At 49.1% G+C, this 15,765-nt stretch overlaps 1 protein-coding gene across 1 annotated transcript in view; it reads left to right on the forward strand.

Annotated features, from left to right (window-relative positions):
* Positions 1–15,765, forward strand: part of kcnq3 (potassium voltage-gated channel, KQT-like subfamily, member 3) — a gene marked incomplete at both ends in the record, with an annotated part of 80,585 nt that overhangs the window by 40,859 nt on the left and 23,961 nt on the right. The window contains one exon of the mRNA XM_083928067.1: positions 15,247–15,337. Within this exon, the coding sequence (XP_083784193.1) occupies positions 15,247–15,337 (91 nt within the window). The remainder of the gene's footprint in view (positions 1–15,246; positions 15,338–15,765) is intronic.

Raw genomic sequence — 15,765 nt, forward strand, 5'->3', positions numbered from 1 at the left:
AGGCGGGGTCCACCCTGGACAGGACGCCAGTCTATCACAGGACACATAGAGACGAACAGAGAGAGACAATCATTCACACCTACGGGTGATTTAGAGTCATCAATGAACCTGACACGAGCTGTCAAAATCAGAAATGAAACGAACTGATGACTGATGGGAGAATGACCACAGAGCCGGCGCGGTGGCGTTCCTTCTGGAAAGGACAGAGAGTAATGGTGGCGGAGACGACACACACCGTCCCGTCGCGTTGGTGGTAAGAACGTCGCAGACCTGCACGTTGTTTCACTTGATCTCATCTCATCTTCAGCCTCTTATCCGGGGTCGGGGGCGCAGCAGCTCCAGCAGGGGACCCCAAACTTCCCTTTCCCGGGCCACATTAACCAGCTCTAACTGGGGGATCCTGAGGCGATCCCAGGCCAGTGTGGAGATCTAATCTCTCCACCTGGTCCTGGGTCTTCCCCGAGGCCTCCTCCCAGCTGGACGTGCCTGGAACACCTCCCTAGGGAGGCGCCCAGGGTTCATCCTTACCAGATGATCCTGAACCACCTCAACTGGCTCCTTTCAACGCAAAGGAGCAGCGGCTCTACTCCGAGTTCCTCACGGATGCTGAACTTCTCCCCCTCTCTCTAAGGGAGACTCCAGACCCCCTCCTGAGGAAACACAGTTCACACGCTTGGACCTGGACCTGGTTCTTTGGGTCCTGACCTGGACCTGGTTCTTTGGGTCCTGACCTGGACCTGGTTCTTTGGGTCCTGACCCAGCTTTCATGACCATAAACACAAGAACACACATTTCATGGGACCACAAAACGCTGATTTGACGGATCAAGAGGTCAAGTGCATCATGGGACAGAAAAGACGCGTGAGCCGTGTCATGTTGACCACAGAAGGCGTCACTGAGATCTGCTGAGTGTGCGAACACATGAACATGAACACTTTCATTTCTTTTTCTGTGTTTCATGATGACATGTTCGTCTCCGGCTCACCCGCCTCACCCTCTCTTCCCGTCCGTCTGCGTCATCCATCTCTTGTGGGACGGGGCTGTGTGTGCACTCAGTCCCAGGATTAATGAGCCTCGCCTCCCTGACCGGCCAAGGTCGCAGCGCAGTCTCCCCCAGCACTCTCAGCGCCACATTTTGCATCTATGTGGTCATTTTGCATCTTTTTTCAGTCATTTTAAATCTATTTTTAGTCATTTTACATCTATTTTTTAGTAATTTTACATCTATTTTTAGTCATTTTACATCTATTTTTAGTCATTTTAAATCTATTTTTAGTCATTTTCTCTGTACAGGGGGGCGGTCAGAGCCCCTGCCCCTCAAAAGGTCCCTGTACGGCCCTGCACCACACATTGCTACCTGCTCTTTGGGAAACACTGCCCGGGTATGGGTATCTAGATTGTCCCTAGTCTCTGGTCGAACAGGGTTTCCTTCCCTGTTTTGCAGGGACTGAGTCAGAGGACGGACAAAGAGTCGGACAGATACCAGCGAGCCGCCGCGGCGTGTGTGTGTGTGCATGTGTTTGATGCTGACACTGATTGCTTACAGCTCCTCCCGTCGTGCCAGTAATGGCTTCCGCGGCCACAAGGGCGCTCAGGTGACAGATCACAGCCCTTTGGCAGGCGGGGCCCTCGGAGACCGGGTCGGGCTCTCTGCTGATCACCCGTGCTCAGTGAAACGGTTCTGGCTCATTGGACGCCACGCTGAACGACACAGCTGGGGACTGTGTGTGGTGTGTCGTCCCTACGTCTGTTAGAGAGCAGGACGGACGGCTCCTGAGTCCAGTGGGCGTCCTTCATGGGTCCAAAACTCAGGACTCTGACCTGGAGGACCGGGGGTTCAACTCCTGGAAGAACTGAGACAAACCACTAAACTTAACCGTCACCTTTAGACTAAACTTAACCGTGTGTGTGTGTGTGTGTGTGTGTGTGTGTGTGTGTATGTGTTTCGTGTGTGTGTGTGTGTGTGTGTGTGTGTGTGTGTGTGTTACCTGTGTGTCTGTGTGTGGCTCTCACCTGGACAGATACTGAAAAGTGTGTGTTACCTGTGTGTGTGTGTGTGTGTTACCTGTGTGTGTGTGTGTGTGTGTGTGTGTGTGTGTGTGTGCGTGCGTGCGTGCGTGTGTGTTACCTGTGTGTGTGTGTGTGTGTGTGTGTAGCCTGTGTGTGTGTGTGTGTTTTTTACCTGTGTGTGCGTGTGTGTGTGTGTGTGTGTGTGTGTGGAAAGTGGTAAAGTAAAATAAATGGATGCACATTCGTCCTCTCACGCCCCGTGAGAACCAATCACAGGACGCCGCCCCTCGTCGTTGACGTGTCGAGGTGAAACCCGATCGACATCACATTAGTTTCCATTTCCCTCAATTCCACTCGGAGACGCCCGGTCGCCGTGACGCCCGCTGCCTGCAGACGACGGCGACGGCGATGATGATAATTCATGGCTTAGGAATTGGATCGATAACTGTGGATTCATAACTCGGGTAAACAAACACAAACGGCGCTCATTAAGAAAAGAGGCTGCACGAGTGTGTGAGGCGCTCTCTCACCCCCCCCCCCCCCACCCCCCCTCTGGGAGGCTTAATGGTGTGATTTTTCATTTTGCCGTTAATAACTTGGAAACAGGCCACGGGTGTGACGGCGAGCCGCGGCTGATTGATGAACGACGGTGTCAGAGGAATCGGGTTGATTGATGAGTGAGCGATGGCCTTCATCACTTCCTGTTACTCCATAAACTCCTGTACTGCGTTTCAGATTTAAGGTTTTAACATTTATATTCTGATATTTCATCTCATCTTCAGCCTCTTATCCGGGGTCAGGTCGCGGGCGCAGCAGCTCCAGCTCTAACTGGGGGATCCTGAGGCGTTCCCAGGCCAGTGTGGAGATCTAATCTCTCCACCTGGTCCTGGGTCTTCCCCGAGGCCTCCTCCCAGCTGGACGTGCCTGGAACACCTCCCTAGGGAGGCGCCCAGGGTTCATCTTTATGAGGCGTTCATGTGTTTCAGGCTGGAGGAAAAGAACGTTAAACATGTCAACAAGTTCTAGGACTCTGTTGGTGCGGTGGTTAGCACTGGCGAGAGGGTCCCTGGTTCGAATCCCTGCTGGGGCCCTTCTGTGTGGAGCATGTTGTCCCTGTTCCCGGGGCGGAAGTAGCTCAGTCCATAGGTGACTTGGCTGGGAACCGTAGGGTCGCTGGTTCGAGTCCCCGTGTGGACCATGTATGGAGCGTGGACTGGTGGCTGGAGAGGTGCCAGTTCATCTCCTGGGCACTTCCGAGGTGCTGTTGAGCAAGGCACCGAACCCCCAACTGCTCGGGGCGCTGGTCACTAGCAGCCCCCTCGCTCTAACATCTCTCCCTAATTGCATGTATAGGCCCTGTTTGTGCATGTGTGTATTTCAGGTCTGTGTGTGTAACACGTATAATAATAAGAGTGAAAAAAAAAATCCAATTTCCCCGTGTGGGATTAATAAAGTAATTCTTCTTCTTCTTCTTCTTCTTCTGTGTCTGCGTGGGTTTTCTCCGGGTTCTCCGGTTTCCTCCCACAGTCCAAAGACGTGCAGGTGTTCGGTTCATTGATGACTCTAAATCACCCGTAGGTGTGAATGGTTGTCTGTCTCTGTTCGTCTCTATGTGTCCTGTGATAGACTGGCGTCCTGTCCAGGGTGGACCCCGCCTCACGCCCCAAGGTCAGCTGGGATCGGCTCCAGCCCCCCACGACCCCGACAGGGACAAGAGTTTGAAGATGAATGAATTAATCTTATCTTCTTGATATACTGTGTATTATGGCAAAAACCCACCAAGTATGGAAGAATGACATTTGTTCTGCGGTGGAGAGGCGTTCATGTGTTTCAGGAAAAGATCTGTAAACATGTCAACAAGTTCCAGGACTCTGTTGCTGTTGTTTCTGTGGTTATTTGGGCGCACTGTGCCGCTACAAGTTAAACTATCCCCGGCAATGTAAACTAACACAATCAAGGCAAAGATGCAAAATAACGCCGTGACGGATCCGTGTCTCCAGACGACAGTTTTGTCTTCTCTTCTGTCACAATCAGCACTGTTCTCTAACTTAGATCCCTGCTCTTTAAACCAGTATAGTTACAGTTGTGTTGGTGTGGACGGCCCTTAAGGCTAAATCTAATCGAACCTCCCTGGTGATGATGTAATGACCCCCGTATGACCTCACCTTTCATCTCAAAACCAGAAACAAGAACAGCACGTAAACTTCATCCGCGGACGAACACAAACGTCAGGAAGTCGTCCTCGTTCACATCACAGAGTGCTGAACTCCCATAAATCCTTATTGAGCAGACACAGGCGGAGAGATTAAAAGGGAGCTTCATTGATCTCTCCCAACCGCGGAGTTTGGTCCCAGGAGGCCGCGGGGCCTCAGATGATTTCATGTAGGGACGACTGCACGAGACGTTGTGATCGTCTCCGTCCGGCTGCTGACGCGCCGGTGAGCAATCAACCTCCGCAGGATTTACTCTGAATCTCCTCGAGGAAACTCTCTGATGGGGTTTTGCAGCTGAGGCGTGTTTTTTTCGTTCTGTGACGCCTAAATGAACAAATGTTCCATAATTGGCTCTAATGAACCAGATTAGTTTGACTAATTACCTCATTTGTGTTGTTCAGACAACAAACAGGAGGCAGAGTGAACATGCAGAGAGCGGCTCGCCTTCAGAGGAGACAGTTAAATATCACGTCATTCACATGGACGCTGTTCAGAGGCAGCTTAGTGAGGGGCACTTCATTACAATCACCAGGTTAATATGCTCCTAATGAGCGTATGGCGCAGTTCGTCACGCTAACTCTGCTTTACGAACACGAGAACCTTTTTCTGCTTGAACACTACTGAGAAAGTCGGCGCAAAGACTTATTTTTGTACCTTTTGTTAAGAAAAAAACGGAAGAAACTGCAGAGCTTCCTGCCTGTCAGCGTCGCTCCATTTCACTTGCGCTGCTCTTGCTGCGATCAAGTGTCACGGGAAGTCCGAAGTTTTGGACCCCCAACAAGGCAAAGCGCACAAAGTGGAACCTCCTGCTAGTGTAACAGAAATCCACCAGGTGTTGAAACTCAAGTCTGATCGATCATTTTGGTCTGAATAAAACGATTTGCAGAGCTTCCTGACTGTCAGTGTCGCTTCCTTTCACTTGCGCTGCTCGTGCTGCGTTCAAGTGTCATGGGAAATCCGAAGTTTTGGACCTCCAACTAGGCAAAGTGCACTGGAATGACTGTCAAAGTGGAACCTCCTGCTAGTGAATTCAGGGTAGATGTCCCACAAATTCGATAGCAGGAGGTTCTGAAACAGCTCTACGCCCGAGCTGTGGCTCTTCAGGTCCAGAGCGAAATATCTCAACACTTACCGGATGTTATGTATCTTCATTAAACATCGTGTGATATCTAACGAAAAGCTAAGCACAGTACTTTATTGCATTATCCTGCAAATGTCCAGCAACACGAGTGCATCAGCAGACTTTGATGCTGTTTCCTGATATATCGTTATCAAGATGTGACATTAGATTAGATTTGGCCCTAAGGACTCACCACCTGCTGATGTGTTTATACCCGTAATGTTTTGAGTTTTTTGTCTCATCTGGATGCAGAGAATTTGTAAAAAATAGCATCATTAACGACTCATATACAAAGATAAATGCATAAGCGCATGGATGGGATGGGAAACCCCCCAGGGCCACCACACACAGGGTCAGGGTCAGGGTAGTCCCGGTCAAACACCAGGTTCTGCATCCTCAGCAGATCCCCAAATCATTTTCCTTTCCTCCTCTCCCACCGCTGAGCAGCAGCAGGAGGGAGGGAGGGAGGGAGGGAGGGAGGTGCTGGAGGAGAAATCCATCACTCCCAACACGCCCTCCTGCCGGGAGGGATCGCTGCAAACGGCAGCAACTCCGACCTTCATGTCGAGGTCGCCCTCAGTGTCCCCCGAGAGAAAGGAAGGGAAAAATTACAGCAGACTCCTGACAGGCTGCGTGAACTCTGTCCGAAATTAATAAATAAAGTAAGTAATCCAGCTGTCAAGTCATCAGTGAAGGTGTGAGGAGGAGGAGGAGGAGGAGGAGGAGGAGGAGGAGGAGGAGGAGGAGGAGAGAAGGACAGGAAGTGAGACGCTGCAGTTTATCCCTTCGTCTGTTGCCCTGTTTGTTGTTCCCGTGGACCGTTCGGATGCAAACTAAATGTGCTGAACTCGCCTGTTTCATGAGCGAACGTGTGCGGTTATAAAAAGACTTCCAGGGCGTGTGCCTGGGGTGCAGCCCTGTTGGCAGAAAGCGTTGGCTTTTAACATTTTTGGCACCATTTGTACGTCTGCATGTGACGCAGCAGGGTTTAACCTGACTCCAGTGTTTCAAGTCTTAAGTTTATTCCTTGAGACCGTCGTCACACACCGATCCCCAAACCCCTGCATCACGATGTGTTCTGTGTGAGGCAAACTCACTTTGAACTCGTCGTTTTCACAAAACCCAAACAAACAAAACCCAAATTTATGAATGAGACTGAATCAGCAGACATTACAGCGAATGATGAGGGAGATAAAGAGACTTTATTTTTGGTTTTCTTTTCTTTTTTGTGTTTTTAACCGGCTCACCGGCGTTGTGTGCAGAAAAACCGATTCAGTCGGCATTTAATGCACAACAACCGACTCGCTCGGCGTTTGTAGAACAACCAAATCACTCGGCATTGAACGCACAACGACCGAATCACTCGGCATTGCGTGCAGAAAAACCGATGCACTCGGCATTAATGCACAACAACCGAGTCACTCGGCATTGAATGTGGCCCTGTCGGACCACTCGGAGGAATCCAGATTCCCGCGGTGACATCCGCAGAACTTGGAGATGGCGCTGCCCACAGCGGAGAAGAGTCTGCGGATGACGTTGGACTCCGGTGGTGTCTTCAGGTGACGTCTGACAGAGGAGGCAATGAACTTCTCAAGTGCTGGTTCCCCTAGTTTTAGGGAGATCAGCACCATCTGTTCGTTGCCCCACTTCTTGCACAGGTCCTGGAAGATGGTCTTGTCGAGGTTCTTGAAGGTCTTCTGGGTGGCGTGGAAGTCTACACCCTGGACCTTTGCCCAGATGACTTCAAACAGGTGCTTCATGATGGCCTCGGGGTTTGAGCAGGTAAAGGTCACTTTGTTTTTCCTGTATGCCCGCCCGACCAGCTGCTCCACAAACGCCTCGATGAACTGCTTGTTTTTTTCCTGCTGTGCCGCAAGTTTGGCAAGTGTCTCTTTAGTGACTGAGACGGTCGCTCCACCGGTCGATGCTTTACTCGATGCACCAGTCAACGCAGGCAAGTGCCCCATGGAGCACTGTAGTGACTCTGTAGGTGGCATCAACTCACTGGCTGTTATACCTGTGATCAATCTGTCACTGTGGGTGTTGACCTGAGTGTTCATCCACCAACTCATCAGTGCCAGGAAACTCCACGCTCTGTCCTGGATCTCAGCGTACATGTCAGCATCTGACTGAGGAACACAAACTGTCGTGCAGGAAGAGACTGTTCCTGACGTTCCTGGATTCATCTCTGGTTCTGTTCCATTTGCGATGTGTCCGTAGAGGAGATCACTGAATTCCTGTGTGAACGTCTGGACTTTGAGAGGGGAGATGTTCTTGAATTTTGTCATCTCCCAACCTTCATTTCCATCCTTTAGTTTTTCACCCTCCTCGGCCAGCAGAGAGGGAACCAGGTCTGTGATCTGCTGCGGTGATTTCCTGCTTTCTTCTTTGGGGTCCAGGTCGAATTTGTCCACCACTTCTCTCGCGTTACGAGTGATCCACTGTTTGGTAAAATACTTTGCAAAAAAGGCCTTGATCCTCTTCTCTGCTCTCTTCCTAAACCGAAGGTCCTCCTTTTCAGTTATTTGACTTGGGACGTCTTTCAAACTCCTCACGTCGTCAGCAATGTCTTCTACGACAGCCTCGATGTCAGAGGAGCTTTGGGATCGCAGCGTCAACTCAGAACGCGACTCTTCATCCAAAAGAGGTTCAAAGATCTGAGTCACCTCCTCTTGGATCATGTCTCTAATCCTGTCCTCTGGTGTGGCCTCCACCGGGGCTTCTGTGTGTCCGTGGTCATCATCTTCTAGGTCTTCTGGGTCTTCTAGGTCTTCTGGGTCTTCTAGGTCTTCTGGGTCTTCTAGTTCCAACGGTGTAACCGCCGTGTGCCTGTTGTCTTCTCTGTCTGGGTCTTCTCGATTAAAAGGTATAACTGGTGTCTGCCAGCGCTCCTGATCCTTGGGGTTGTCCAGATCCACAGGTGAAGCTGATGCCTGCCTGTGGTCTGATGACTTGAGTTTTTTGGGGGAGGCGGTCGGATTCGGTCTTCTCCTCTTTATTAGAGGTGTTTTGACTCTGGCTGTGAGGGCCTTCAACAGTTTGCAGACGTATTCAATCATAGTGTTCAGCCTGCGGGGGGGAGTGATGCGGTGTGTGCTCGCCAGAGAAGAGTTGACGTGTTCTGAAATGTCTCTGCTGAGCAAACTCGACAAGCGATTTGAGCTGATACCCTGGATCGGGTTCTTGATGTCCAGAACGTCGGAAAAACTGCGTGAGACGGCGTCCCCCACACAGGACTGAATGTCCTCCTCAGACACTTTAGTTTGGCCCTGGAGAGCTCTCAGCACGGCTTTGGACAAGGACCGTATGATGTCCAGCAGCAGTTCGGCCAGCACAATTTTAGTGGGGTCATCTGCGGTGCCTGTTTTCAACAGCTCCAGCTGTTCGGGGGTTATCCTTTTGAAGTAGGATTTGATCAGATAATTGCACAAATCCACGGCTCCTGACTCGTCCGTCTGTGGCGATGCTGGTCTTGAGAGGGCCATCGTGGCTGTTGTTCCTTCTGAATGCTTTCTGTCCTGAATGTCCGTCGAAGAATCCCTTGAATAACCGAGTTATTGTCCTTCCTGGTCGGAGCCACGTGAGCTCGTGTGCAGCAGCCGTTCAGGTCTGGAGGCAGATCCAGAATGTGACGGAACTCTGAGTGAGATCTCATTTACATAGAATTATGATCAAAGGCAGTTCTTTAAGCTCCGCCCCCTCAACATCAAAGCCGCCGCTGCTAGGCAACAGCAGAGCACTTTGGCTGTTTGTTTGTTTTCAAACAATCAGTGAATGAAATGATTTTGATTTGTGTTATTATTGTTATTGTTGTTATTATGATTATTACATAAAATAAAAGGCAGCTTAAGCTTCATTTATAAAAAACTAGAACTATCTTTTACCTGGGTCGACTTTTAGAACGACTGTAATTGGAGCCTATTTGGTAAAATAGGCTCATATTCAATTACATTTTATTTTATTTTATTTTCAATTTCATGGGTTTTCTCCGGGTTCTCCGGTTTCCTCCCACAGTCCAAAGACGTGCAGGTGTTCGGTTCATTGATGACTCTAAATCACCCGTAGGTGTGAATGGTTGTCTGTCTCTGTTCGTCTCTATGTGTCCTGTGATAGACTGGCGTCCTGTCCAGGGTGGACCCCGCCTCACGCCTGATGTCAGCTGGGATCGACTCCAGCCTCCCCACGACCCCGACAGGGACAAGAGGCTGAAGATGAATGAATGAATGAATAGTGCCAAATCATAACAAAAGTTATCTCAAGACACATTACATGAAGTTCCAGACCACACTATGTGACTTATTTATGATTTACAGAGACCCAATAATTAGATACTTTGGATCGGATATCGGATGAATGAGGCCGATCCAGTCATTTCTTTTTTATTAATATCACACACAGAGGTTCAGGTTCATCTAGTAACGTTTAAGGGCGCACTCCGACTGTGCCTCCGTCCCGTGCCCAAACAGGTTTCACGGCTAAAGTCTGGTTCCTTTGACCAGTGTGAGTGCAACCGTACCACGTCTAGGAGCGGCACGCTTGCCGTCCACGGCCCGTTCGGGAGAGGTGGGCTTTAGTAAAGCACGTTTGCACATGTACGAGCACGAGCGTGCGCACGTGTACGAGCACGAGGCCTACGGCGGTTCTGAGGTCATTGTCGCCTGTTGGGAGAAGCCTTCTCATTCATACGTCCATCTTTATTTTTCACTGAGTCCGTGTTTAAATCGTGTGGATGACGGTTTTATATATTTTCTCCTGCTCTCATAAAACTCGGAGTCTCTTGAGCGAATCAGAAAAGTGCAGCTGTCAAACTGCAGCCGACACCCGGCCTGATCAGCTCCGTTTCACCACGTCAGCGAGGCGTTTTCAGTGCCGACTGGCTGTCATCGTGGTGCGAAGCTGATCCTCCCGTCTCTCATCTCGTCCTTGTGACTGCAGTCATTAACGCCGTGCTGCTGCTGCTGCTGCTCGCTGTCCTTTTTTCCCACCACTGTTTGCATAGCGCCGAGCAAATTAACTGTCAGAATTGCATCGTCTGCACTCTCTTTATTGAATCTCGCCTGCAAATTGGTTGTTAGGAATCCTCAGGGGTGGTAACACCATCGGGGAGCCCAGTGGGGCCGAGGCTCCGCTGGGCACAGGGATATAAAGTGGATTAATGGGGAGAGAGAGGCTGCACAGGTGGGCTGCTCTCATCATTACCGACTCATGACCTTTAACAAACACTAACATCCTCCACGGCTACATTCAAGTTGAACCGACTGAAGTGGAATCAGCTTCTGGCCTTCAGGCACAGGAAACAGGATTGAAGTGATTCTGTAAGTATAAAAAGATGCAAAACCACCACAGAAAGATGCAAAATGATTAAATATAGATGCAAAACCACCACAAAAAGATGCAAAATGACTAAAAATAGATGCAAAACCACCACAAAAAGATGCAAAATGACTAAAAATAGATGCAAAACCACCACAAAAAGATGCAAAATGACTAAAAATAGATGCAAAACCACCACAAAAAGATGCAAAATGACTAAAATTAGATGCAAAGCCACCATAAAAAGATGCAAAATGACTAAAAATAGATGCAAAACCACCACAAAAAGATGCAAAATGACTAAAATTAGATGCAAAACTACCACAAAAAGATGCAAAATGACCCAGTTGAGTTTGTGTGTTCCTGTGTAGACAGAGTAGGGGGCCTCTCACATCTCTGTGCCCCAGGGGCCCTTTGTCTCAGAGTCCGCCCCTGCATTAGGAGCTTCTTGTTGTTGTGGAAATCACCATTACCCAGCCTGATCTATAACCTGCTGCAGGCAAAGGAACCATTTCCCCCTGAGTGTCTCTCCACTGTCGACCTCCCACTTTGGTAAAAAGCTCCATTACTTCACTAATTCCACCGCAGACGCCGGGTCCAGCCCCACAGCCCCCCTGTCCTCTCTCTCTCTCTCTCTCTCTCTCTCTCTCTCTCTCTCTCTCTCTCTCTCTCTCTCTCTCTCTCAGAGGCTTGATTGCCAATCAGAGCACAGGCTGAAGCCCACGCTTCGTTACTTTGGCAGCAGCAGGTAATGGAGTGTTCCAGCAGCATCACAGACTCTAACCCGTCACATTAATGTGGTGATGATGGCGGTGGGTCACCTCAGGACGGTCACATGGTTTCAGCGGACCATAATCTGTTCTAATACTTAAAGGTGAGCTGGCTTTAGTTATCAGACTTAAAATAAACAAGTAACCACACCTCATCAGGCAGCCCGCACTGAAAATAGATGGAAAACCACCACAAAAAGATGCTAAATGACTAAAAATAGATGCAAAACCAGCACAAAAAGATGCAAAATGACTAAAAATAGATGCAAAACCACCACAAAAAGATGCAAAATGACTAAAAATAGATGCAAAACCAGCACAAAAAGATGCAAAATGACTTAAAATAGATGCAAAACCACCACAAAAAGATGCAAAATGACTAAAAATAGATGCAAAACCAGCACAAAAAGATGCAAAGTGACTAAAAATAGATGCAAAACCACCACAAAAAGATGCAAAGTGACTAAAAATAGATGCAAACCAGCACAAAAAGATGCAAAATGACTAAAAATAGATGCAAAACCACCAGAAAAAGATGCAAAATGACTAAAAATAGATGCAAAACCAGCACAAAAAGATGCAAAATGACTAAAAATAGATGCAAAACCACCACAAAAAGATGCAAAATGACTAAAAATAGATGCAAAACCACCAGAAAAAGATGCAAAATGACTAAAAATAGATGCAAAACCAGCACAAAAAGATGCAAAATGACTAAAAATAGATGCAAAACCACCACAAAAAGATGCAAAATGACTAAAAATAGATGCAAAACCACCACAAAAAGATGCAAAATGACTAAAAATAGATGCAAAACCACCACAAAAAGATGCAAAATGACTAAAAATAGATGCAAAACCACCACAAAAAGATGCAAAATGACTAAAAATAGATGCAAAACCACCACAAAAAGATGCAAAATGACTAAAAATAGATGCAAAACCACCACAAAATGTGTCCGGTCTAATGTGCGTCGACATCCCTCTGTGAGTTGCATCAAGCCAACTGTTTGAGGCTCAACAGGAATCCACCTGTGTTGCAGATCAGTGTCTGTTGGAACACATCGAGTTAACACCGACCTCCTCCGCTCGCTCCAGGACGACCTCTGACCTCTGGATGACCGTTTTTTATTTTCGGGGACAGGAAGTGTTGGTGAAACACACGACGTGAAGACGACTCAGACCCAGAAGTACCGCACTGACGCTCCGGACGCCATCAAAGGCTCTCCACTATCATTTCCTCCTGGTGAATTATGTAAAACTCTGAAGGCTGTAAAATATTCATGGTGATACGCCCGTGCAGCACCGCGGCGGCCTAATGGCAACGCAACAGGCCATGAATGATTCAGGGGGAGGGTTCCAGAAGGAGGCCAAAGGGCGGAGCGATCAGCCGGCCCCAGAGCTGGACGAGAGCAGCCCGACTCTGTGGAGAACGGGGGCGGGTTGCCCATGGTCGGGGGCCCATGGTCTGGTTGCCCATGGTCGGGGGCCAATGGTCGGGGGCCCATGGTTGGCTTGCCCATGGTCGGGGGCCCATGGTCGGGTTGCCCATGGTCGGGGGCCAATGGTCGGGGGCCCATGGTTGGCTTGCCCATGGTCGGGGGCCCATGGTCGGGTTGCCCATGGTCGGGTTGCCGATGGTCGGGTTGCCAATGGTCGGGGGCCCATGCTCGGGTTGCCCATGCTCGGGGGCCCATGGTCCCTACGAGCTAACGTTAGCTTAAGTCGTCTGGTGACTCAGTGGGCAGCAGCTCGCTCTCTGTTGCTTCAGTCCGTCCATGGAAAACTATTTTTTCAGCTTGTTACAACAAGATTACGCCAGCGAAGCAGTTTGGTATTTATAGACGAATCCGGCCGTTGTTGTGTGTTTCGGCGTCTAGCGGCGCCGCCATCACTGCGGTGGCGTCTCCCTCCAGATTGTGCGTGTGACTGAATGGGAGCTGTTATTTACTTATCTACTTTTACCTCTGAGTGTGTGTGTGTGTTTGTGTGTGTGTGTGTGTTTGCGTGCGTGCGTGCGTGTGTGTGCGTGCGTGTGTGTGCGCGTGCGTGCGTGTGTGCATGTGTGTGTGTGTGTGTGTAGCAGTTGTGATGTCACGATCACGCTCATATCACCTTTTTAAACAGGTTTTCAGTGAAGCTCAAACTTCCGACTGCAGGAAGATATTTTGACTTTCATGTCGTTCTCTGGGTTTCGCCTCACGCCTGAAGTCAGACGTGTTTGAGTTCAGACGGTTCTGAACTCCTTAATGATGATGAGGCCGGATGTCGTTCCTGGAGGCTGCGTCGTGCAACCGAGAGAGGAAATTACACATTTTTAGACGGTTTTCAGCTTAATTAAGAGCCAAAAAACTACAAACAAAACAATTTTAATGCATTAAAGGTGACATCTGCTATATCTTTGGCTTCCAACGGTTACGAATACAAGCTCATCTCATCTTCAGCCTCTTATCCGGGGGCGGGTTTCGGGGGCAGCAGCTCCAGCAGGGGACCCCAAACTTCCCTTTCCCGGGCCACATTAACCAGCTCTAACTGGGGGATCCTGAGGCGTTCCCAGGCCAGTGTGGAGATCTAATCTCTCCACCTGGTCCTGGGTCTTCCCCGAGGCCTCCTCCCAGCTGGACGTGCCTGGAACACCTCCCTAGGGAGGCGCCCAGGGTTCATCCAGACCAGATGATCCTGAACCACCTCAACTGGCTCCTTTCAACGCAAAGGAGCAGCGGCTCTACTCCGAGTTCCTCACGGATGCTGAACTTCTCACCCTCTCTCTAAGGGAGACTCCAGACCCCCTCCTGAGGAAACACATTTCACACGCTTGGACCTGGACCTGGTTCTTTGGGTCCTGACCCAGTTTTCATGACCACAGGTGAGGGTAGGAACCAGGACTGAGCGGTAGATCCAGAGTTTTGCCTTCCTCAGCTCTCTTTTCGTCACAACGGTGCGGTAGAGCGACTGCAGCACCGGTGTTAATCAAGATAAAAAAATGATTATATATTGTTGTTTCGTTTGGGACTCTGGGTCGCCCCGTCTCTGTGTCCTGTGGAGGCACAAAATGACTAAAAATAGATGCAAAACCACCACAAAAAGATGCAAAATGACTAAAAATAGATGCAAAACCACCACAAAAAGATGCAAAATGACTAAAAATAGATGCAGAACCATCTCAAAAAGATGCAAAATGAGTAAAAATAGATGCAAAACCACCACAAAAAGATGCAAAATGACTAAAAATAGATGCAAAACCACCACAAAAAGATGCAAAATGACTAAAAATAGTTGTATAGTTGTTCGTTTGGACTCTGGGTCGCCCCGTCTGTGCGTCCTGTGGAGGCGCGTCACTCAGAAAGTAATCAGGTTTGGACGACGCTGTGATTTAATTTGGTGTAACTTGCATTTATGCAACCTCAGCAACAAATATGTTTCCCTCCAGAGGGGCAGAGGCAACTTCCCCCGACCTTGAGCGCAGTCGAGGAGTGAAACCCTCCCGGTCCAGTGACGGGTCGTAAACATTTCATATATAAAGTAACGCTGATAAACGATGGATTCACTTCATAAATGACACTTTTCTGTTGGTTTCAAAGGCTCAAAAATCTGCTGACACATTCATAAAAGTGTGATTTGTATCATTTCAGTGAGAGAGTCGATGCAAACAGTCGTTCAGAAGCCGCCTCACAGGCCTCGGGTCTGATGTCAGCACGGATCTGCGGCTCCCTCTAGTGGCCACATTGAGACGCTGCTCAGTGGAACATGAGAAGTGAACATGTGTTTTCCTGTTTGCTGCTGTCGTGTAATAAGTGCTGTTGTTGTTTGTGTCTCTGCAGGTTCTTGATCGTCCTGGGATGTTTGATTCTGGCCATTCTGACGACATTCAGGGAGCACGAGAAGGTGTCTGCACACTGGCTGGTCATACTGGTGAGAGGAGTCCTCTTCATGTGCTCTAAGGTTTTCTTCAGTTTCCCAGTGCGGAGGTTAAAGTTCATCTGATAGGAAACAAGAAGAAAACAACACAGTGAATACCTGCAGCAGGGAGAGGGACACATACGTCAGGATTTTAATACGTGCAGACGCAGCTCTGCGCTCTAACTGGACCAGTGTTTGTGAAGGTCAGGGTCGAACAGCGTCACAAGGCTGTGAGACGTGGTTTCTCTGGCTGAAGTAGAGTCTCACTGTATTCTGGTCCAGCTGCATGAATTCATTCAGGACGGAGAAGTTGTGTTTGTATTTCTTTAAACCAATCACAGTCATCTTCAGCGGTGCTGAGCCCCAGATGCAGCGACGCTAGTGAAGATGTTTATATACATGGATGGATTACTGAACAAGTCTACTGGGCATAAACCCTG

This window comes from Echiichthys vipera, assembly GCF_963691815.1.
Source record: "Echiichthys vipera genome assembly, chromosome: 15".
NCBI lineage: Eukaryota > Metazoa > Chordata > Actinopteri > Perciformes > Trachinidae > Echiichthys > Echiichthys vipera.